We start from the raw sequence: 25,434 nt of genomic DNA, 5'->3' as shown, positions 1-25,434 counted from the left end.
CAAATAAATCAGAATCATTGACAAAATCGCAAGTAAAGATTCTAAGACTGGGATTTATGGAAATACTTTAAGATCTCTAAGAAAAAAAAAATAGATGAATAGAGAACTTTCTGCTAAATTTTTTTAAAGATAGTGCTTGCTTTCCCCCCATTCCCTTCTAGGTCTACCTGGAAACCAAAGAGAAGAAAAACTTCTTCCCTGTGTCATGAATTTCCTATAGTTACCTTTGTGAAACACACAACCAGTCTCTACATGGTTTAGCTGTTTTAGCTAATTCTTACGGATACATCTAATCCCTGTAGAAAGTTGCTGTGTAATCACTGTTCAAGTTCTTCTGTAATCTATACCCAGTTCTTAAAAGGACACATCCTCAACATCATCTTTCCACCTGGCAGCCGCATTAGTGCAGAGTATTTTCTCCAGGACTGGAGTTAGTGGTAGGTTTTCCAGCATATCTGTACACCTCTGAGAATGAGTCAAGTGGTCACGGGTTGAGACTCACCCAACTAGGGCAATAAAGAGAAAAATTAGTCTAATGCATGGTCTTAACAAGAGGGAGAGTGTGAGCATGAATAATTAATCTCACTAGTCTATGGCAATCAGATAAAATGAAGTCCCATTTGCTCAACCTTATTAAAAGAGAGAGAGCATGGGAGGGAGCGGAGAAATGGTAAAGGTCGTTAAGGGACTTGTAACATAGAAAGAACTGCCTTTGAGATGGGTAATGTGTTTTCTAATCTCTGTGGTCTTTAACTAAACGTCATGGTAAAGGTACTCTTCAAATAGTTCTGATTCGTTGAATTATTAAACATTTTAGAAAATACTTGACTCTGGACTACTAACTTAGATGTCTTTATGATGAATTTGCAGAGAGTCTTTTTGGAAAGGGATTACATCTCACTGTAACACTCAAATAATGTATCCACTTGTCAAAAAAGAACAACTGGAAGACATAAAGACACATGAACCTCCTCAGTATCAGATTTCAGTTCTTAGATTTACCATCAGCATTTCACTGATTTAAAGGTCTTACCTTCCTGCTGCAGAAGTTGAAGTATTTTAAAAACAAGAGACTATTGAGTCCAAATTTTTGAACACTCTATAATGATAAGTAGGTGCAGAATACTGCTTCTGTAATAGACTGTGGGGTTGCTCTGTTTATTTTCTCCCTCCAGGTGCTGATTTTATATAATTTTTAGGTTATTCACTGAGGATAGGAGATTTGGTGATTTCTATATATTTACTTGGAATAATAATTTTACTTTCTATATTTTTGAATTGTTGAAATTTTCTGAGTCAGAAATTTTTCTTTTCAACTGCAATTGTTCTCTGGAGGCTTGATGGATTAAGAGGGCATTTTAAATTTGGAAAATGTCCTTTTACCTTCCAGACACTGTTAGCAATAATTAATATTATAGTGCTGCTTTGACCATTAGAAATTTCCAAATATTCACTTGTTAGAAATGTGTGTTGACAAGATTGATGATTTTCAAGGTAGAGAATATTTATTACTAACTTCTCAATACTAAAGTAAAAATCTGTATACTGACAAGTGATAAATGTATAGGTTGACAAGAAGAAACACATATCATTTCCATGTATGCACTAAGGGATCTTTCTACAAAATATTACTATTAAAACCTTTGGCTGGGTGCAGTGGCTCACACCTGTAATCCCAGCACTTTGGGAGGCCAAGGTAGGAGGATTACTTGAGCTCAAAAGTTTGAGACCAGCAACATAGTAAGACCCCCTTCTCTAATTAAAAAAAAAAAAAGAAAAAAAATCAGCGGGCCATGGTGGCACATACCTGTAGTCCCAGCTACTCGGGGGGCTGAGGTGGGAGAATCACCTGAGCTTAGGAATTTGAGGCTACAGTGAGCTCTGATGGTGCCACTGCACTCCAGCCTGGATAACAGAGTGAGACCCTGTCCCCCCACCCCCTAAAAAATCCCTCAAAAAATTTTGAGATCGTTAATTTAAAAATATCAACCCCATAATCAGCAGGATTGAAAGTGCTCAGAACTTGGTGTGTGTTTGTGTTAATGAGGAGGATACTTCTGAATGTGAATTTGGGGCAAAGACTGTGTCCTCAGCACCTGCAACAGTGACTGACCCATAGCAAGCATTTAGTGGTCTTTGAATTAAGTTGAATTGAATTAATACTTTTTTAGTAAAAAAACATAATTATTTTTTCCACTGGAGAGAAGGCACAGAGGTATTCTAATATAACAATGCATCGTCTGGAAATCAGGGGTACCTCTTCTTACTTCCAAACCCTATGGAACAAAGTATCCTAAAATTAGCAAGCAGAGAGTGAACAGAAAAGTGTTTGGGAGTAAGAGTTTGTGTTTCAGTTTGTAGTTCAGTCTGTAGGAAGCATCCAGTGGCTAACTATGCAAACTTCATCTTCCTGGTCTTTGCACTATTCTTTCTTTTCCCTCCTGTGGTATAAATTCAGATGAGAACTCATGCTGGTTCATCTGCAAGTTTCCTGATGCCTTGCAAGCTTTCCCATTCATTCCAAATCAGAAGCAGTCAGTGGCCCTTAGTTTCCGGATGTCTTTCTCTTTATTAAGAAATTAGAATACCTGACTTCCCCACTTGGCATTTTCCTTGTGGCTGTGAGTTAGCACCTTGGTCTGAGGAATTCGTGGGATTTCCTTCTATCTTCCTTTGCATTTCTTTCTAGCACGCTAATAGCCATGTCCCTATACTATCAGTAACCTGAAAAAGATCAGGAAAGTAAGTGGCAGAACATCCTCCCGGGAGCTGAGTGGTAAGGATCATGCCCTCCCCGTCAGTGAAATGAAAGTATTTGATGTCCGCTGGGTGTACAGAATTGTGGGCCCACACATTTCTCTTCCTCTCTCAGATTCTGGTGTATAGCCTGGAAGCAGGACGCCGCCTCTTGAAGCTGGGTAACGTTCTCCGTGACTTCACGTGTGTCAACCTCAACGACAGTCCTCCCAACCTCATGGTCAGTGGCAACAGGGATGGGAGGTACGTGAGTTGAAAGGGCATTGCCTTGCAGCCCCGCAGCTTCTGCTAAGGCCCCCACTGCACTGCTCACACTGCCTGGTTCTCACTCAACAGCGCTGCCCACCTGAGTTCAGCCCCGATCCCGTAAACACTCTAGATTCGGAGAACAAAGTCCTGTATTAGGTAATAGTTGGATGTAGCTATGTCTCTGCTTCATTTCTGAAGCACCACGGGAAGGTTTTCTTTTAAGCCATTTGGTGGACGCAGTTGGTAGGAGGTCCAGGGAGACCACTTGGAATATCTTTTGTCCCCCTGCTGCAAAATTTGTTTGGCACTTAAAAGCTCACTTTCTCATATTAAAAACAATAACCTAAGGGATGAATCATGTTCAACAAAATAGGGTTGCCTGCCAAATGATGTCAAGAGTGTATTTCAGAACACTGTGGTGTCCCTCTGGTGATGGAGGGAAAAAGAGACTTCATGTGAACAGATTCCAGTTTCTATTTAGCTGATTAGCAGCCTTCTCTTTAACACATTGGCTTAGGGAGTCGGATTTTCCCGGTACAGGGGCCCGTGCCAGCCCCTGGCGCCCCAGGAACCATCAGCATGAAAGGATTAAAGTGTTCGAAAAGACCCTCTGAGTCCAAATTTTAGGTTTCTTCTCCGCTCCTCGCCTCCTCTCTCCTTGTTTTTTTCTTTTCCTTTTCTTTCTTTCCCCCAACTTTTTTTTTTTTGGCCAGTTATCTGCTGTGTCTGATCCAGTGCCCTGAAGAGAGGTAGCATGGCTGAGGGCCAGGGGCTGCTGGTACCCCCTCCCCTGGGCCCGGCCCCGGGCTGCAGGTGGCGGGCTGCTCAGAGGCGGGTGTCAGATCGTGAGGCGGGCGCCCCTCTGTGCCAGAGCCCAGATCTCTGTCCTGCCACTGCAGCAGCTTGCAAAAATAATTACTTCGTCCAATAATATTTCCAACTCCTGACCGTCACCCCTAGCTACCCACCCCCAACTTAGAGCAAGAAGATGATGTGACTATGCTTTATCAGGAAGAAAAATAATCATTTTTCCTCATGGCCTCCTAAAATGGCTGATACTGCAGTGCTTGAGGGCTGAACTCCTCAGTGTGCGTCTGGGCACGTGCCAGGCTAGTTCTCCTTAGAAATCAGGCTTGGTAAGTGGCCCACATGTGGTACAGCAAAAGAATCAAGTCAGTTTGTAGTTTTTTTTTTGTTTTGTTTTTTTTTTGAGACGGAGTCTCGCTCTTGTTACCCAGGCTGGAGTGCAATGGCGCGATCTCGGCTCACCGCAACCTCCACCTCCTGGGTTCAGGCAATTCTCCTGCCTCAGCCTCCTGAGTAGCTGGGATTACAGGCACGCGCCACCGTGCCCAGCTAATTTTTTTGTATTAATAGAGACGGGGTTTCACAATGTTGACCAGGATGGTCTCGATCTCTCGACCTCGTGATCCACCCGCCTCGGCCTCCCAAAGTGCTGGGATTACAGGCTTGAGCCACCGCGCCCGGCCTAGTTTGTAGTTTTAAGCCCGCATTTTAGTCTTCAGGCTGAGCTATACAGAGGCTCCAAGCTCCTCTCCTAGCATCTCCATCCACTGACCTGGCAGCTGCTTGTTTTCCAGGCGAGGCGACGTAGAGGCTTTTGGGGATGTGGGTGATGCTCAGAGTTTCCTTGCAGTGTGCGCATTTAGAGCTTCAGCCGCAGCTAGGCTCGCCAGAAACCAGAAGGGTGCTGCAGAGAGGAAACCTCTGCTTTCTGCATAATTACAAAAATATTAAGAAAAAAATTCTACAAAGTTCCAAAAAGCAACACTTGAATTTGCAGCAAGCCAGGTGCTATATTGAATCCATAATGAAATAATGTGTAGGCATTGTATTAGGTATTATAAGTAATCTAGAGATGGTTTCTAGGGGAGGCTATGTGTAGGTTATATGCAAATACCACACCATTTTCTGTGTGAAGTGGGACCTGAGCATCTGTGGATTTTGGAATCCACAGGGGGTCTTGGAACCAGCCCCCCGTGGATACTGAGGGATGACTGTATACACTCAGTAAAGCTGACTTTTCCTCTGGAGCAGGCTGCCTCATTATGTATGGGCTGCCAGAGAGGGGTTCCATGCCTGGTGTCACAGTGTTCTCTGGTCAGTTTGCAGTCCAAATTTGATCATGTTAAGTCCATTTTATTAGTAAGCCAATGTTACATTTTTTAAAAAAATGCTCTATCTCTGTGGATGAAAAGAACAAACTAATGACTTCGAGTTGGAGGTGGGGCATACAAATTGGCATTTCACCAGTGTGAGTCCTAGAGCAGTGCCAGCTGTGTGCCCACTGCTGGTACATTAGGGTCCAGCCATCATGTGTAAGAATACTCCCTGAGTCAGGGTTGCTGGGTCAGCAGCTTAGAATACAGGGTAAAATCTGTTTTTGTTGTTTTAATAAAATTGCACATCTAGAAAAAAGGAATGAGGAAGCTGGACTAAGTGTGGAGAGAAGCCTTACATTTTTCCCCCAGAGGCTTAATAGCTATGAGTAAGATCTCTTTAGAGATGCTGGCCCAGGCTTGCATAGCTTATGTTTTATGTCAAAAGTGGGAGTAAGAGGTCAAATACTATGAAGAGAACTATGTCCTTGGCTGTCACTTACTGACTGATGCAATTTTTTACAAACCCTAGAACCTGCCTGTTTTATTTTTAAAACTTAATTTCTACTGCATTTTCTTAGTACTTTATAAATAACTTGGGAATGAGATGGACTCTAAAGGTTCATAAAACTGCCCCAGATTAAGACAAAAATATGTTTCCATTAAAGTAAGGAATCAGTTTTAAGTAGTTTGCAGACGTGGGTGGAATTTTGCAGAGTTTTATTTTGGGGGTGTGGGGGGACAATGGGCTTCAATTAAAAATGAAAAAATATCTAGCCTATCACTCTCTCAAGAAGAACCAGACACTTGAGGTCAGGAGTTCAAGGTCAGCCTGGCCAGATGGTGAAACCCCATGTCTACTAAAATACAAAAATTAGCCAGGTGTGGTGGCACATGCTTGTAACCCCAGCTACTTGGGAGGCTGTGGCAGGAGAATCGCTTGAACCCAGGAGGCAGAGAGAGGTTGCAGTAGCCGAGATCACACCACTGCACTCCAACCTGGGTGACAGAGTGAGACTCCATCTCAAAAAATAAAGAAAAACTAGAGAATAAACAGAGTCTGATGAAGAGCAAGAGAAAGATTGGGGTGGAAACTGAGTTACTGTTAGAGTATGCTTTTCCCTCGCTGGGAGGGAAGGATTGTAAACATGGAGGTGGAGAGAAAAGTGGGATTTTGCATAAGAGTTTTATCAGTATAGATAATGAGTTTTTCTGAATGCATATTTTGTCTTTTCTTGCTAAGACTAAGAAGAAAGAGCAATGAGTAATGGTAGTGGGGAGTGATGCATGTTGGATTAGGACTGGCTGCTCCTGTTCATTCCACTTACCACACTCTGTCTGGTACTCAGTGGGTGTCTAGCACAGTATATTTTCTATTCATTTTAAGATGTACATTAAAAAAAATTTCACATCTATGAAATCAAAATGTACTTTTATAATTGCATCATAAAATGGCAGCACTTTAAAAAGTTACATAAAGTAATGATGCTTCTTGGAATCAGTGGTGTTTTCAATGAAATGAAAGTATATATTCACTGAAGGCAACAATGAATTAATAGCTCAGGAATTGGGACATTTATGAGAAGCTTGAATGAGCCACTAAGGAAAAGTCTGCAGGAAATAATCTTTTTTTTTTTTTAGTTTAAACCCTGTCTGGGTTTATTAAACATTTAGAATCTGTATATGTATGTCTTTCACTAAATTTGGTAAGGTTCCTGCCATTATTTTCTTATATAGTTTTTCTGAACTAATAATCTCTTTCTCCTCCCTTTCTGATAACCTCAATCATGTAAATGTTAAACCTTATGAAATCTTCCAACAGGTCACCAAAGCTCTGTTCATGTTCGTTTCCAAATCTTTGCATCATCTCTGTTGATCTAACTTTAGGTTTACGGACTCTTTGCTGTGTCATCTCCATTCTGCTGTTGAGCCTATCCAATGATTTTTTTAATTTCAGATTTCATATTTTCTTAGTTAAAAATTTCCATTCATTTTATATGCATAGTTTCTGTGTCTCTGCTGAGGTTGTTACTGTTACTGTTCCTGTGTGTTTTACCTTTATCTTGTGGAATATAGCACACAGATTCTTTAAAGTCACTGAGGATTCCCAAACTGGCTAATCTTAGGGTTGACATCTGTTACTTGTCTTTTCCCTTTTCCTGTTTGGCTTTTGGTTTGGGATGTGTCAAGTAATTTTGAATTGTATTCTGGACATTGTGGATGTTGTGTTGGATACCCTCTGGATCCTGTTATGTAATCCTTCAAAGAATGATTTTTGTTTTGTTTTGCTTTTAAACAGGCAGTCACCCTGGTTAGGTTCAGATGGCAAGTTCTGTTTTGCCCTCTGTGGGTGGTGACTCCAATGTCAGTTTGCTTTCCAAAGCTGTTTAATTTCTTTTCTGTTTTTGGTCTGCACATGTGCCACTTGGGGTATTCTGAGGCTTGGCAGTGGTTCAGTCTTAGTTGAGCTCTTAAAGCCTTTGCTGTCCTGCTTTCAATCTGTCCCACATAGCCCAGGGATGAACCTGGGATTTATGTGGGTTTAGGCACAGTATTATGAAATCCCTTTCTCTAGGTTCCTCCTCTCTTAATCCTTACACTTTCCAGCCTTCAGGGACTCCTTTCCCTTATAGTTCTCTGGTCAGAAAGATGGGGTTTCTGTCAGAGTTCTACCTGCCTGCATTGCTGCCACCATGTAGCATGTGACTAGGAACTGTCCTTGGGCCTCAGCCACAAGAAAGAAGAAAAAACCCACAACAACCCTCACCCCTATTCTTTGGGGACTGCAGGACTCCGCTCTGTTCCTCTGGTCAGAAGGCTGGAGTTTCTATTGGAGTTTTGGCGTCCTGCACCACCTCACAGTGCTGCATATTGTAGCCCATACTCAGGGCAAGGCTGCAAGAGGAAAAAATGGGAAACTCCTCCCCTATATGGCCACTTCCATAGGTTTGACTCTCCTCTGCAATCCATTGGCTTGGGTTGACTCTCCAGAGTCCTCAGGTGTTTGTATTTGTGTTTTGTCCATAGGTTTTGCTGGCAGTCAGCAGGAGAGAGGCAGTAGTGGGTTTATTCCATCCTGGCCAAAATCAGAACGCCCTCCTTTCTTTTCAGTGACTTAAGTCAGCACTGTAGCTGGTGGTTGAGGGCTGTATTAAATGAGGGCCCTTCCCATTCTGTAGCTCTCAGTCTTCTCATCTGTGATCTGCTCATTTTCACCAGTGAAACTGGGGATCTAGCAGGGAGAAGCTAATCCATGCTATGGAGAACCAAGAGTTAGTGCTAAGGGCAAATGCCAGGCTGTAATTGGGTTGCTAAGGCAACAGTCATTGAGCCAGCAAATTCCAGTGTTTTCTCCCATAGTCTCAAGTTTATTTTTTAGGAGCTGTATTGAGATTTAATTTACATGCCACATAATTCACCAATTTAAATTGTACAATTTAGTGTTTTTAGTAGGTCCACAAGGTTGTGCAGTCATCACTACAGTCCATTTTAGAATATTTTCATCACCCCAAATAGAAACCCCATACCCATTAACAGTCACTCCCCATTTTCCTCACCCCTCCAGCTTTAAGCAATCACTAATCTACTTTATTTCTCTAAGCATTTGCCTGAACGTCTCCTATAAATAGAATGATGTACCTTGTGACCTTCTAGGACTGGCTTATTCCACTTAGCATGTTTTTAAGATCAACCCAATTTGTAGAATATATCAGTAGGTCATTCCTTTTTCTGGCCAAGTAATATTCCCTTGTACAGATATACTACATTTTCTTTATCCATTCATCACTTAATGGAAATTTGGGTTGCTTCCACCTTTTGACTATGATAATGTTACTGTTATCATTTATGTGTACGTTTGTATGTGGATGCATATTTTCAGTTCCATTGGGGAAATACACTGGGAGTGGAATTGCTGGCTTTTGTGGTAATTCTGTGTTGAACCATTTGAGGAATTGCCAGACTCTTCTATAGTGGCTGCACCATTTTACATTCCCACCAGCACTGGATTGAGGGTTCCAGTTTCTCCCCCTTGTCACCAACGCTTGCTACTGTCTTGAATTCTAGATTTGCATTTCTCTGACGGCCAGTGGTGATGAATATCCTTTCATGTGCTTATTGCCTGTTTGTGTATCTTCTCTGGAGAGATGTCTATCCAAATCCTCAGCCCATTTGTTAATTGGACTTTTTTTTATTATTGAGTTATTAGAGTTGTTTATATAGCCCACGTATAAATCTCTCATCAGATATTTGATTTGCAAAATATTTTCTCCCATTCTGTGGGTTGTCTTTTCACTTTCTAGATTGTATTACACAGGTTTTCAATTTTGATGATGTTCCATTTATCTATTTTTTCCTTTTGTCATTTGTGCTATTGATGTCATAGCTAAGGAACCATTTCTTAACCTGGGCTCATGAAGATTAACTCCTAAGTTTTCTTCAGAGGATTTTATAGTTTTGGCTCTTACACTGAGGTCTGTGATCCATTTGGAGTTAATTTTTATATATGGTGTGAGGTAGAGACCTAAACTTCATTCTTTTGCATGTGAATATTCAGCTATCCTGGCACCATCTGTTGAAAAGACAATTCTCTCCCCCATTTAGTTGTCTTGGCACCACTGTTGAAAATCAATGGACTGTAACTTTGAGGGTTCATTCTGGACTCTCAGTTCTATTCCATTGATCTGTATGTCTGTGTTCTGGCACTGCCACACTGCCTCGATTACCTACAGCTTTTTGATTACAATACCTCACCTTTTTAAAAATAAGTAATATACAGTAAACTTCCAAATGTCAGGCATGTCCAACAGTGTCACTGTGTATCAAAGTAGCAATATGGATATAGGACATATTCATATGACTTAGTTAATAACTAAAAGTTTTAGTATTTCCAACTTGGGATCATGTGCCCCTTTTTTGGCATTATACACATTATCATCTTTGTCCACTGGGTGGACTTGTTATGGATCTCAGAATGCTGGGTCTAGCAAATCTCTTCAAGACCATCTAATGCTGGACCAGAAAGGTTCAGTGACCAGTCTGAAGGGCTTGTTACTCTTGGCCATATAGAATTTTATGTTCTACTTACAGAGAACTCTAAACTTCAGAGGTACAGACTTAAAATACAGAGAGCACTAAGCTTAGCCTAGCTGGATTGAACAGCAACTAGAAAAACATGTATTTCCACTTCTACCTGAAAATACATGTTTTTCTAGTTGCTGTTCAAAATGAATCTTTCACCAAAGGCCATCGTCAGTGCTTTGTAGATTAAGCTACTGATTTTGGCATATAAGGTTATTTAAAATCCTCTTTAATAGCCCAAGGTTCAGTGAGACCAAACAGAATCATGTATTGATTTCTTTTTTAAAAAAAATACTATTTTAAAAATTAATTTGGTCATAAAAAGCCTCCACTGTTACACCTTATTGCTTGTTCCTTTTATTTTCTGGATGGAAATATAGCTGAAGGTCAGGTCCTCCTTAATGAAACTGCCGAGCCAGACACTGAATAGGCTTCAGCTTGCCGTCAGATACAGTGTGCCTCATTATCATATGGGAGTATTTAATCCAAGCCAATAGGAAGCGCGCCCTGAGTTGTGACCCCCCTATTACAGAGTCTCAGCGCTTGCTTCTTGCCCTGACAAGTATAAAGTTGTATGCTGTGCTCGTGCCACTGCTGCCTGCTGTTAGAGAGAGAGTGATTGGGGCGTAAATGTTGCATTTGCTCCATCTGCAAGTGTTATAATAAGTTATTCAAAGCTCTTAACACAGGACCAACCAGAGCGTGCCTCCCTCTCGCTTCCAGCACGTTTTCCTGCCCATCAGATGGATGCTCCTCTGTTGGAGTCTTTGGAAGGTTCTGGTGTCTTTTGTTTTAATTGGTGGGCTACAGCCGACTCCTATGGTGTGATTTTCATTAGAGAGGGGCTGGAGAGAGGGAGTGTTGGAACCGTCCTCCAAGCCCAACCATGAATATTAAACATAATACAATTACAGCTTTCAGACCAATTATTTTTCTTTTCAATGGGCAAAGTTGATGAAATACTCACTAGATAAGGATTCACAGTATCTACCATTGGCTCCTCTTTGTCCCTGGAATCGGCTGTCTTGGCATGTTTTGGTGCCATTTGCTGTGCTACCTGTTTCCCAGCATCGAGTATTTGGTTCAAGGGCTGAGCCGACGACGGGCTTTGCCAAGGTGCACAGCATTCGGGCCGGTGCTGCGCGCTGTCAGATGTCCGAGGCAGGTACCTGTTTCTTCATGTGACTGAATGGCTTGGGTGGACTTAGCATACTGTGCTGTCTGCTGTTTCTGTTGACGAGAAGCCAGAGCGGTGCTTCTCTAAGGAGATTCAGAAAAATGCTTTTCCTTTTTTCTTATGGGAAGACGTTCAAGGCTGGTTTGGCCTATTTTTTTTTCCTTAGTGATATATAAGAGACTAAGGCTGTATCTTTTGGTTTATTTGTTTATTTTGTTTGGAGCCATCCATACTGGTATCTAAATACAATAGGAAAACAGATGGCAAACTTTGAACTTCTGGACCAAATTTGTGTTTGCCTTTGTCTCCTTAACAGCCAAACTGTAAATTATGGAGTATAAATATTCAACAGAGGGGCTCTTTATGGAAATCACCGTAGCAGAATAGACTCTGATTAACCAAATATGCACTGAAAACGACTTGGTAAACATTTCCGCTCCCCCTTCCCCAGTCCTTTTCAAGTTCCCATTCTGGCCTAAAGTCAGAGTTCCCTTTCCAGCATTTATACTTCTTCTCTCTCCTCTGCCCACATAGCCCGAGTTCTCTTACCTACACATGCCTGAAGAGGTGTGTCTGTAAGTGCTCCGAGAGACACCTTGGTTTTCAGAGTAGTCTTCATACTCTCTGCGTCTTTCTGGTCCCAGGTCCCTCACTGGCAGGACTGAATAGCATTTGAAGCAGCGACCTCTCTGTTCTCCTGCGTTGCCTTGTCAGTTCACATGGCCGAGCAGGAAGAAGAAACAGTCCCTCCTCCGTGTTCTCAAATGATGTGTTGTTACCATCCTATTTTATTTCACCTTATCTAAGAAGTAGATGGAAGTATTGTTTTTTAAATTATGAAACAGAACAGATGTATGGGAACATACAGAAGGTATGTGTACAGTTTCAAGAACAACAGAGAACGCCCGCACCTCCACCTCTCAGCTCAGGAAGCAGAGTGCGACCAGTAGCACTGAAGGCCTCCCAGTCACGGATGAATTCTTGTTTTTTAAACATGGCAGTGTCCGGAATAAAACACAAAAGCCTCCTTTATTGCCCTCATTCTTCTCCAAGGTAATTGCTGTTCATGTTCAAGTTATGTGCTTCCAGAACTTTGTCTTTAAAATTGTTTGTTTTATTTAAACAGGAAGTATGCACATTCACAATGGGACTGAAAAGCAAGGTAGCATAGAGGGCGAGGTGCATCCCTCTTCCCGAGCGGCCTTGTCAGCCTCCCTGATTGCGACTGCTCAATGCTGAGCGTTCTGCAGGGCGCGCCCACGCACGCACAGCCCAAATGTGTGTCCCCCGGCACATGCCTGTGTGCACGGCTGCCAGTCGGCCTGTGTGGTTCTGCCCATTCTCTAATGACTACGCCGGGTCCCACTGTATGGATGTACCGTAATTGCTTTAACTAGCACTCAGCTGATGAGCTAGTTAATCGTGCCACCTACATCCAGTCATTCTGATTCATGACGGCTTAAGTGTTGTTTCTAATTTTTCCTGTCAGTATAATTATCTTTCCTCAATAGGTCATGTCTTTTTCTCTCAGGCTGTTTTTAAGACCTCTTTGTGTTTTCCCATTTTTTAAGTTATACTCTTAGGTATGTATTTCTTTTTCTTTATTGATTAGTGTGCATTGAGTTGGGATGCATGTCTTTCACTAGTTCTGGGAAGACATCAGCTCTTAACTGTCTGCACTGTTTTCTCCTTCCGGGACCGTGGGCATATGCTGCACCATCCCTGTGTCCCTCATGTCTCTTAACACCCCCATTCTTCAGATTTTTCTTCTAATTCCCACATTCTCTGATCTGCTTCCAGCCAGTCTCCTGAATTTAATTTCAGGGACTATACTTTCATGCTTTTGTATTTAAAGCAGGAATCTCCACACTCCCCTCCCTGCCTTGGGTGGCCCTTCAGTGTGTTTGATGAACTCACTCACGGACCTGAGGCTGGCGCTTGTCAGCAGCCTCCCCCACCATGCTGGCAACTGAAGTCGCAGCTCACCCTCTCCCATCAGCTCAGGTCTGGGGGAAGTCACTTACTATGTGAACTCAGCAATGCCCTTAAAAGTTTGTTAGTTATATTTATCCAGCACTAGTAAGCATTTTGCAGTGGAAGCATCAACATGTTTGAAACAGAAGCCTCTTTTGCGACTAAGAGCAGTGCTTTGGTGACTGGCCTTGTGTCTGTGTGAAACATGTAGAGCTGCCTCCTAGAAGTGGAATTGCTGGCTCAGTGACGGGCGTGTGCTATTTGGTTGGATATTGCCAAGTCACTCCCTAAAGAAGGATTTCTGCTCACCTGAGCTGTCTAGGAGTACCTGTCCATGTCTTGCTGCCACACAGCGCCTCGGAGGGCATGTTATCAAACTTTACCTTTGCTGGGTAGACAGGTGACGGGTGGCACTGCATTGTAGTTTTACTGTGTAATTTCTCTTATTACCAGTAAACTTAAACATCTTACACGTGTTTAAAAGCCATCAGTATTTTTCTGTGAATTGCTTTTTCTTTTCTCTCAATTTAATAACGGGTTGTCAGTCTTTACTATTTATTTGAAGGCATTTATTATAACACATTAGCCCTCTTTGTGGCTAACATTTTCCTCAGTTTGTCATTTGACTTTCTGATTGTTCCCCTTCATAGGAAAAAGTCAAACCATTTTATGTATAGTTATCAATCTTTTCACCTTCTGGAGTTGGTTTTGTTTAGAAAGGCCTTCCCTCCTCTGAATCTTTTTTATAGTTTAATTATGTGTAACTCTTTGCGCCCTCTGTAATTTATTTTGTGTAATATAAGTAGTAGAGCTCCAAGTTAAGAAAATTATTACAGAGTATTTTGCCTCTAACTGCTATTACAAGTGGGTCATTTTTTTATTCTATTTTTTAAACTAGATTTTAGCATATAAATTTATATTTGACTGTATTATTGAATTCTCTGGGACTGTCCCTTCTCACTAATGAGAAGTCTACCCACTTCTTTCTGATTTTTATACTTTCATTTTTTCCTTTTGTCTAATTGTACTTGGTTTTTAAAAACCAGTGTAAATTAATGTGGTGAAAGTGGCCCACTGTTTCTAAAGGCAGCATCAGGAATGGGTGTGATGTTTCATCCCGTTTCTTTTGGCATCCATGGACATGACCGGCGGTTTTTCGTAGATTCTACTTGTCTCTGGCATCTCGCTATGGAGTCTGTTACTGAGATTGCATTCGGGTAAGCAGTTTTCTTGGAGTCTGTTGTTGAGATTTCATTCAGATATGTAGTTCTCTTTGAACACGCTTTCAGGGTTAGACTTTGGCAACAGAAAGCTGGCTTCGTGGAGAATTTGGGAGCTGTATCTCCTCCCTTTCCTAGGCTGTGGAACAGCTGCCTTAGCCCTGGAGGTAGCTGGTCCTCACAGGTCTGGCCAGTCACTTGTTCCTTTTTTGCAGGGACTGTTGCCCCTTGCTGGCTTCCTCAGTGTATTTGTTATTTTATCTACTTGGATTTTCTGTCCCCTGGGTATTTGTTTTGATAATTCTTATTTATTTTCCCAGAAAGCCATTTATTCATTTAAGTTTTCAGATTTGGAGATTTTTTAAAATTAATTCAAGAAACAGAAAACCTGAAAAGATTATAGGGACTAAAGAAACAATTACAAAGACAAAAACAGGCTGGGTGCAGTGGCACATGCCTGTAATCCCGGCACTTTAGGAGGCTGAGGCAGATGGATTCTTTGAGCCCAGGAGTTCGAAACCAGCCTGGCAACATGACAAAACCGTCTCTATTAAAAAAAAAAAAAAAAAGTAGCCGGGCAGCACATGCTTGTAGTCCCAGCTACTTAGGAGGCTAGACGATCATGTGAGGCTAGGAAATTGAGGCTGCAGTGAGCGATGGTGCCACTACCTTCCAGACGGGAGTGAGACCCTGTCTTTAAAATAATAGTAAAAAACAAAACCTGTACAAAAGAAATTTGATCCCTGGTTGTTTTTTCCAGGTTAGTCTGACCAAACATTGAGTAAACTGCCCCCTTCACTGTCATAAAGTGCTCTCAACTCATGCTTTTTGCCTTGAAATCTGCCTTGTCTAGTATTAAAATTGTAACATCTTTTCCTCCTCGTGTGCACATGTGTTTTTCATGCGTACCATGTGTTTTTACTTTGTGATCCATTGGCAGCTCTTCTTGTTAATAGGTAGGTTTGCCCTGTGTGCCTCTGTGGACCCAGCAGACACCTGAGGTCCCACTTAAGCCATCTGTCTTCTTGTTTGGTATATTGCTATGCCACTTCCTTTCAGAGAGTATCCCAGGTAGTTCACTGTGTGTCCTTTTCTGTTAAAGAAAAAAAGTCTTTATTATGCCTTCCAACCTGGTAGCTAAGCTATGTTTAGAATTTTTGGTTCAAAATAATTTTCCCTCAGAACTTGGAAAATCGGTGGGGGTGTGTGTGTGCGCGCATGTGACTGAGGGCACAGGACAGGTTTCACATCTTTTGGGTCAGACATGCGTTTCTGATCACATTGAATCATATATCCTTGTGTTTGTCCTGTTCCCAGATGGAGGGTAGGGTCTTTTCAGGGCAGGGCTGTCTTTTTCCACTTGCATCGTGGGGTCTCTTAAATGCATCTTTACAGTTATTACATGTAATGAATTGGATTTACTTTTAGCCTTTGTGGCTTATCGTGGGAACTAAGTATGGTGGTAGTTGTAGTGGATGAGAGATTTCTATCCCATTATCTTAATTCACCCTCGTGAAACATTCAACATATATCAAAAGCAGTTTTTAAAGAGGTTCTTAAAGAAATATGGATTATTATAAGGCAAGTAATTATTTCAAGAAGTGACTGCACAGAGTGCACACCCCCTTATCCCTGCTCTGCTGTGTGTAGTCAGGTATAAAGGCGTTCCCTTCCTCAGCTCCAACAAGACAGTGATGAACTCACAAAGTCGAGTGAATTTTCCTAACGGGTGAGGAGCCGGGTGTCTGGCTGTGTAGCTCTTGCCCTTAACAGGTGGTTTTACCCACAGCAAACTTACTGTGCCGGGCAGCACAGCTACTGCTGGGACAGGTTTCTTTCTCAGGCCAACCCGCTTGTGCAGCCACAGAGCCAGGCAGATCTCAGCCTCCTCCTGAGTGACGCAGGTGCCCCTTCCCTGTTAAGCAGATCAAGTGGGCAGCCACTATCCTTGGCCTGCGTCTTTCTTGCTCCATGTGCTTTTAAACCATTCTGATTAGACGGTCGTAGGTCCTCCCTGACAGTGTACTAATTAGGAGATAAAAGTCTGATATTATTGATGTTTGCAGCTGAGTTCTTTCATAGCAGCGTTGTGCACAGACCAGCACAGCGGAGGAGGAGTTTGTCATTTCAAGTTTTGACACTAACCCCATTTCCCTTCTGTGCTCTTCTTGGGCCTGTCCAGGGTGAGGATCCATGACCTCCGCACCGGTAACATCGCACTGTCACTCTCCGCCCACCAGCTTGGGGTCTCTGCTGTGCAGATGGACGACTGGAAGATCGTCAGCGGAGGCGAGGAAGGCCTGGTGTCCGTGTGGGATTATCGGATGAACCAGAAGCTGTGGGAGGTGTATTCTGGGTAAGATGCATTCTAGACACTCTTGGGAGTTTCTAGTAGGAACAGGGAAGGCAGCCCCAGTCAGCCTGCACCAGGCACAGTGCTAAATGTGCTAAATTTGCTGGGTAAACCCTCACTGTGACCCTAGGAGCCAGCTGCTGGACCAGCACCACTCTGCAGAGGAGGAAACAGGCTTGGAAATGGTGCTGGTCAGTAGGGATGCAGTTCCTGTCTCTGACATCATTCAGATCGCCACAGTTCATACGCAGCTTTCTCTAAGAATGAAACTACTATTTAGGATGCCTCCATCTTAATAAACAGAAAAGGTGACTCAGAAACATAGGAAGCTCACTGAGCTAGACCATGAGGTGACACCCCACCTGCTCACAGGTGGAAAGCAGGGCTGGCCCAGCCTGCCGTCCTCCACTCGAGCCCGTCATGGGTAACCGTGGTCTTCTGCCCGTTGCATAGACTTCGCTCATGATGTTTAGATAGAAGAGCACTTAGGACCGAAGGGGTTCAGGCTCCAACAAAGGAGAAATTTGTCATCATTTCCACCTTTAACACCACTATTCGAGATCTAAATAGATACTATCCTCAGCACAGGCCGATGGCTTCACAGATGTAGGTTTCAGCCAATGGCACCTAACTAGTTAAGACATTTTCATTGAGCCTGGCCCCTGATCTTTAAAGCAGCAGCCCAGGGTAGGCTCGAGGCCACCACGTCTACCTGGCCCCTCAGGCCTTGAATAGGAGACGCTGCTTTTGAGACAGGTGGGGACAGAGGCAACCGGCCCTCTCCCTCACTGCCACTGTGAAGACATTCGGCCAGGCATGGTGGCATGTACCTGCGGTCCAAGCAACTCAGGAGGCTGATGGGGGAGGACTGCTTCGTGGAGCCCAGGAGTTTTGAGGCTGCAGTGGTTGTGCCACTGTACTCCAGCCTGGGGAACAGAATGAAACCCCATCTCTTTAAAAAAAAAAAAAAAAAAATAGATTCTGGGCCAGTGGGTTATGAGCATGACAACACAGATGAGCAGAAACAGGGCGAGGCCCTCGCGCACGGACTGAGACTCGCTCCCCGCGTCCTGCGAATCCAGATAAACGCAACCTCAGAAGGCGAGGCCCTCGTGCACGCACTGAGACTCACTCCCCGCGTCCTGCGAATCCAGACAAACGCAACCTCGGAAGCAGCATAGTCTTCCTTCAAGTGCAACGGCAGTAATTTGACATAAGTCTCCACGGGGCGGCAGGGGTAAATGCAGAATGGGCTTCTTCCTTGGAGGGCGGTGCTGGTGAACACTGTGGCCAGCAGATTTTATCAGACACAGCCCAGGTCCCGCCCAGGCTGCCCCTCGCTGTGGCTGTCCTGTCCCCAGAGGCCTCAGCCCTTTTTCTGACTTCCATGGTGATGCAGTAGATTGCCACCAGGTGGCGTCAAATGGCAACTAAAACTCCTGCAGCAAAATTCCAGGAAGCATTTGCCCTGGAGGAAAACCTAGTGTTTGTTGTAAAGCATTGACTGGATCCGCCATCCAGGTCGCTGGGAATGTCACCAGCCCCAACTCCAGCAGCTCTCATTTTTCTCTCTGCAAAGCTTCACTCCCTGGGACAGGCCACTGAGATGAAGCCTGTGTTACGGATGGCCTTCCCCAGGGTGTGGTCCTGTCCTAGCACTGCCTCTGTCCCTCACGCGGTCACTGTTTTCAGCAACACAAGGCTCACAGACACACAGTCTCCTGCCCAGACCTCACTGACTTGCTCAAGTCCTTACCTGCGGTGCCTGCTGCCAGGCCCGAGTCGCTTATAGCCGCGGGCTGGCTGGCCTTTGGTTGCTGTCATGTCCCTCCTGCTGTCTACTTCAGTCTCTCCAGCCCAGGTCCTCTCAGGGTTCTCCCTTTGGTCCTCACCTGCCTGACAGGGCACCATGAGTCCGCTAGGCTGCAGGCCTCCACCAAGCCTGCCCTCCCTCTCTCCCTCCGTGGGGCTTTCTCATCCTCCAGGCCCCATGCCAAGTCTGCCACCACTCTCCTCCTGTGGGTGTCCCCACCCCGGGGAGGCAGGGCTCCAACTGCTCCCCAGCTTCCCTCCCAAGAGTCCTGTGCGTTAGCCAAGGGGTTCAGCTCCAGCCATCCTGGGATCAGCCACACAGGCCTTGTCCCTCCTGTGCCCCCTCCTGGCAGACCCTTGCAGCCTGCCGCACCTCCTGCTGCTCCTCCCAGCGCTTCATTCTGGGTCACACATTCTTTGTAGTTTGTAAGGTCCCTCATGCTTCAGAAGCATTGGTCACATTTTCTGGGACTGCATCTTACCTTCTTCACTAGCTAGGGCCCTCCCTGGGGCAGACATCCACCTGGATGAGACATTTTTAATCCAGCATCTCCTAGCTCCGTGCCGTGACCATGGCAGGTACTCCACGAAAGGTTCAGAACCAACACAAGCCTCTGTTCAACAAACTTAGAACCATTTTGTTCCAAGATTTCCCGAACGTGCTTTCACCACCCAGGGTACATGCATCACTGCAGCCCTGTGAGCAGGTGGAGGCGCCTTTAATGGACCGACACTTAACACGCCCCCGGTGCCCTCTAGATGATGGGGCGCCTGGCTGGGAGAGCTCAAGGGACTTGCCCAGGGAGGCAGCAAGGGGCCAGTCTGTTGCATGTGGCTGATTTGTCTCCAGTAGGATGTGTCCAGAGTGTACTAGGTTGCTGGGGTAGATGCCAGCATGGGTACGGGGCACATAGACCTGTTTACAGAGTTGTGCCGAGTGTGGCCTTGTCACCTGAGCTTTGGGAACTGAGGTGAGACACTGCTCCCTCCTGTGTAAAAGAGAAGCTTAGCTTTGTGGGTTCTAGAATCCCTGCAGCTCTGAAGCCCCAGATCCGCAGCAGCAAGGGCAGGCGTACGCAGGCCCCACGGACGTGGCCTTCTGAGCTCTCTCCCGCTGCCTTCCAGACACCCCATAAAGCACATCTCATTCAGCAGTCGCAGCCTCATCACGGCCAACGTGCCCTACCAGCCGGTGGTGCGGAACGCTGACCGGGACAGCTTCACTCCTCACAGGAGGTAAGCGGTGGGCAGGGCTGGATCTGCCCATGTTCAGAAGCAACCATCTTAGTTTGACTGATGTATAGAATCCCCCTCCCTGCAACCCTGTAACACACTGCATCCTATGGGCTATACCGTCAGGCAGGGCCTGCTTTTCTAGGAATTGGGAACATACACGTGGATGCTGACCTATACTGAGCTCCCAGCATCTGATGCGGGACAGCCCTGTGGGGTGCGTCCACTCTGTCGGCTGCATAGAGAGGGAGGGAAGCCATAGGCTGAGAGGCCTGCTGTGCTTAGAATCCAGTCATGGGGGTGAGACCCCATCCTCTTGAGTCGAGTCCTCGCACTCAGTCTACTGGGTGACTTGGCTGCCAAGCAAGAGACGCCCCCTGCCCAACCCCCTTGCAGGCCTCTGTCATTAGATGTGGCCTGGCCTCCTTGCTTCAGTGCCTCGCCCTGTGACACTCGCTGCGCCCACTCGCTGACCACTAAGCCCGGGACTGTGAGTGACTGATACTGTGTGCCAGAGGACACCTTTGTGAAGATGAACCTCTGTCTGGTCTCAGGCGAATGCGGCCGTGGCGAGGGCCAGCGAGGCAGCCCTGACCTGTCGTTCTCTTTGTGCTCTCTCTAGACACCGGGGGCTGATCCGCGCCTATGAGTTTGCGGTAGATCAGCTGGCCTTCCACAGCCCGCTCCCTGCCTGCCGTTCCTCCTGCAACACCATGGCCACTCACTACTACGACCTTGCACTGGCTTTTCCCTATAACCATGTTTAGAGAAGTGCCTCAGCTGGGAGCAAGGAGAAAAATGGGAAGAACCAGTTTTATCCGTCTTAAAACCACAGGCAGCTCTGCACAGGGGAAGAAAGCAGCCCTAGGCACGGTGCCTGACACACGCGTCTGCCCGATTGCCCCCGGCACCTAGGAAAGCTGCCGTTTGCTGGGGCTCAAGTCCCACATGCTGCCGACTCAAACGTAGCCCAGCCGTGGCACCCCCAGCCATCCGGCCACCCTGGCCTCGGATCCCTCACGCCGCCTTGGGGCTCTCGCTGAGGTCCCACACGGCCCCTGCTCGGCCTCTTTCCCCTTTTCCTCTGAGGATGTTCGGATGGGCCTGTCCCTGGCCTCCAAGGCGGGATCTCCACATCCGTTTCCCTGTATTTACTTAGGGTGCTCTTCTGCGACCTCGCCACCACCACCTCCCAGCATCAAGCTGGTAGGGCCGTACTTTCTCTTCACAGCTTTTACCACGGTTTATAATTATATACTTACACAGTTTAGTCATTAATGACCCTTTTGCTAACTATTGTGTCTATGATATGTGATATAAAGCAACTATTTTCTAAATATTGACTAAGCAGCCATCAAGATGAAACAGGACAGGAGAAAACAGAGCTGCCATTTCCAAAGCATTCCGGAAGCAAGCCATGGCCTTACTGTTGATTTTCACCACTTCTAAACATAATGGCGTCCACCTACTATACCCTCAGAATATCAAAGCAAAAACTGATGATAGAACTACAAAGAGAAATAAAATCCATTCTCACAGCAGGCGATCAGCAGACCAACTCAGTGAGAAAAACTTAAAAGATCTGGAGGATTTACTTAATATCCCTAACAAGCTGGATCCAGTAGGTGTGTAGAGAATTTCAGACACACGTAGACCATGCACAAAAGACTACCACGTATGAAGGCCACGGAGAACATCTCAGATGCGCAAAGATTCGCACCATAAAGTCCACATTATAGAACCTCCCCGCACCGTGACGCATTGCACCCTGTGGGCTACACCCTCAAGCAGGGCCCTGCTTTTCTAGAAATTGACCCCAATGCAGAATCGCGAGAAATCAACAAAAAGCAAAATAGACACTCCCGAGTTAACTTGGACTTAAAAAGGTTACTAAAAACAAAATATAAACTCACTAGACTGGGTTGACAGTAAAAGCGCCGAATATAAAACCCAGGGGATGAGGCTGGAAGGGACTGAGAGGAGCCGTGACCTCGGCTCAAGGCAGCAGCAACCCCAAAGCAAGCAGAGGGAAGAGTTTAACTCAGGACAAAAACAGATACTGATGGAATAGAAAACCAATAGCTAATAGCCAAAAGCAGGTTTCTGTGGTGGTGTTTTCTGTAGGTGGAGTATTGCTCTGTCACCCAGGCTGGAGTACAATGGCCTGATCTTGGCTCACTGCAACCTCAGCCTCCCAAGTAGCTGGGATCACAGGCGCCCACCACCAAGCCCAGCTAATTTCTGTATTTTCAGTAGAGACAGGGTTTTGCCACGTTGGCCAGACTGGTCTCAAACTCCTAACCTCATGATCCGCCTGCCTTGGCCTCCCAAAGTGCTGGGATTACAGATGTGAGCCACCACACCTGGCCCAAAAGCACTGTTTAAAAAAAAAAAAAAAAAAAACTGGATAAAACAAAAAGGTACAAGGGGCTAAGAGAAAAGGAAGTGATGAGGAGGTAGGAGAAGCACCTTTCGTGTGGGAATCGTTCGCCCACACTCATCCCAGAAAAAAATAAGTCCTCAACTGCACATGTGTATGTTATCAGAGGGAAGTACTTGCCATTACTCAAAAGCCTAGAACTTTCAAGTCATGAAGGTTTTGGATCAGATTGCTTAAGATAGCCATTCCACATTCATCTCCAAATACACAGGGGAACGGAGCAGACAGCGACTGGGAAGCATCACCTCCCTGTCCAGAGAGCGCTGCTTTCTTTCAGCCCCTGCCTTCCTGCGAGGCAGATGGACCAGAGGGTTTTCTGCTTCCTTTCAACCAGATGGCTTCCTAAATGGAGAGAGCCTGTAGGTAGCAAATGCAGGATTTTGTTTACTTTTGTTGTCGTCACGGGTGGTCAGACTGCTCACTGGTGACCTCGCTCTATAAGCTTTTCTTCGAGCCCGCCTTTTCCCTCTCATAGTCTTAATGCATCTGGACCACTGAGGAAAATGTTTTTCTTTTCAAAAAGCAGCCCCGTCCAGTCTGCGTTCGCAGTTTTATTTTGCAGGTACATTCTCCCTTCCTAACTTTGCAGCAATTAGAGATAACAAACTTTAAAAGACATTAGACCCAGAATTCGGCCAGCCAGCAGCTGGTCCAGCATAAAAATGTCACAACTGCAGCCCCTCCCACGCCAAAGCCTGTTCGTAACGCACCTGCTATTCATGAAAGTTGCCTGGGTCTTGTAAAGGAGATTGATTGAACCCAAACTGTAATCTTCAAGCATGCCAACTTCAGGCAGCGTTTTCTGCTGCAAACCTGAATGTCCTGGAATAAATCACACTGCCAGAGAAAGGACAAATGCTTCTTGATAAGCCAACATTTATCCAAATTAAGCCACATTACCTTTATCCAGACCCTTTCACAAGTTCTGAGTTTTTAGGGATGAATCCTCTCCTTTAGTCCCCTCAAAGACTTCTCCATCTGTGGCTCCCCCAAAGGTAGAAGAGACTCAAGCATGCTGAGGGGAGCTGGGCGGAGAAACACCGAAGATCTCATGTCTCACCTCAAAACACTGTCGGACTTGCTTTCTACTTTATTATGTCCGTGTTGTTCTGATATTAAATGCTTTGAAAGCGTTTATTGTGAAGTTATTTTAGCACTCAGGCAAGGCATACAGTGATAACCCTGGTATGCCACAGTTCCAGCTCTCTTCCCACCCCCTTGAAATCTTACCTCCCACCATGGGAGGCTCCTAGCCCAGGATCCAAGAAACCCACAGCATTATACAGTAAGTCCTCACCAACTGTCTTTAATAAGGTATTCTTAGAAACTGCAACTAAGCAAAATGATGTATAATGAAACTAATTTTGGCTGGGTGCAGTGGCTCATGCCTGTAATCCCAGCGCTTTGGGAGGCCAGGGTGGGCGGATCACCTGAGGTCAGGAATTCAAGACCAGCCTGGCCAACATGGCGAAATCCTCTCACTACTAAAAATACAAAAATTAGCCAGGTCTGGTAGCATGCACCTGTAATCACAGCTACTTGGGAGGCTGAGGCAGGAGAATCACTTGCACTGGAGAGGCGGAGGTTGCAGTGAGCCGAGATCGCACCACTGCACTCCAGCCTGGGCGACAGAGCGAGACTTTGCCTCAAAAAAAGAAACGGCAACTTTAAGCATAATGATGTATAATGACACTAATTTTACTGAAGGCTAATTAATGTAAAAGAGTTAAGTTCCCATGGCCTATTTATGGCCATAAAAACATCACCAAACTAGAACTTTAAACCAAACACTTGTAATATTAAACATTCAATAAATGTGAGATATACATACGTTTAAGAAAAATTACTAACAACAAGGTAATTATTTACCATTTTTGGTGACTCGGTGCTGGCAGCTGCAGCGCTGGTAGGTTAAATCACGAAATGTTTGCAAAGCAGAAATTGTCAGGAGCACCTCCTTCCACCACACAGGTCACACACCACAATGAACCGGTTCACTGGGCACTTCTGGACGGCGTCTTACTATAGTGCATGTGTATGATTATGTGAGACTGAATTTTTATTTTACGATCATTTTTATTCAGTCCTCTCATTTTCCAACTCAGTTATTCCAGTTCAAGGTGGTGGGTGACCAGAGCCTCTCCCAGAGGCCCAGTGTGCAAGGCAGGGACCCATCCTGGACAGGACACCCTCCCACCACTGGACACACACACTCAGACCGCAACCATTCAGACACCAACAGACTTCATGTGCACATCTTTGGGGTGTGGGAGGAAACCAAAGTGCCCAGAAAACTCGCACAGACGGGCAGGACGTCCAGACTCCACACAGACAGTGGACCCAGCCAGGAATCAATTTAGTTCTCAATGTTATAACAGAATGACATTGAATGAAACTATGTTATTCAAGGACCTGCTGTGTATGAAACGGTGCATGAGGGCATTTTCTGGGAAAAAGCATGGTTACCTCTCATCAGATTCTAAAAGGGCCCGCAGCCCCCCTGAGAATGTCATCTCTGCCACTAGAGTGCGTTCTGTAACCCAAGCCCTGTGCTGCCCTGGTCCTGCTGTTGCCCAGGCAATAATTCACGTTTCAGAGACACTCCAGGGACGGCGCCACCTTCTCCTACCAAGCAGAACTCCCTGCCCCAGCTGAACGCTAGGGTTTCAGCTGACCAGACGGAAAGTGAATTTCCTCAGGAGAAGGGCTTGGTCCTTTCTGAAAGGGACGGCTGACACCCACAAGATGAAGTCCTTCACTCCCATCCCACCTCTTGAGAGCTGGAGGTCCTGCGTTTCAGGAGCTAGCACTTCTCACCCCATGTTAGAGGCAAATGCTTGTCGCAGCAAACCCACTTTGCTTACAGTTGCAGAGAAACGGCTTCCCCCAGTGAGGGGTCAGCCTTCTCATGACAATGGCCCAGTGGCTGCTATTCCAGGCAGGCCACCACAGGGGCTCCCACAGGGCGGTCTCCTGCTGCCTGACGGAGCCTCCGCTCTGAGCAGCAGCTGCGGTAGCAG

General features: G+C 45.4%; 1 protein-coding gene across 3 annotated transcripts in view; it reads left to right on the top strand.

Annotated features, from left to right (window-relative positions):
• The window catches only part of LOC105728572 (E3 ubiquitin-protein ligase RNFT2), a 292,363-nt gene extending 268,816 nt beyond the window's left edge, over positions 1–23,547 (top strand). For all 3 annotated transcript variants that reach the window (XM_012468997.2, XM_012468996.2, XM_012468998.2), the window contains 4 exons: positions 2,873–3,000; positions 16,759–16,932; positions 19,867–19,977; positions 20,597–23,547. In XM_012468997.2, coding sequence (XP_012324420.2) covers positions 2,873–3,000; positions 16,759–16,932; positions 19,867–19,977; positions 20,597–20,741 — 558 coding nt within the window. In that variant the 3' untranslated portion in view covers positions 20,742–23,547. The remainder of the gene's footprint in view (positions 1–2,872; positions 3,001–16,758; positions 16,933–19,866; positions 19,978–20,596) is intronic.
• Positions 23,548–25,434: the final 1,887 nt, after the last annotated feature.

Source organism: Aotus nancymaae, unplaced genomic scaffold (assembly GCF_030222135.1).
Source record: "Aotus nancymaae isolate 86718 unplaced genomic scaffold, 86718_ANA_hifiasm-v0.15.2.pri h1tg000021l, whole genome shotgun sequence".
NCBI classification, from domain to species: domain Eukaryota; kingdom Metazoa; phylum Chordata; class Mammalia; order Primates; family Aotidae; genus Aotus; species Aotus nancymaae.
Note: the sequence above shows the minus strand (reverse complement) of the source record. Positions and strands in the feature narration are given on the sequence as shown.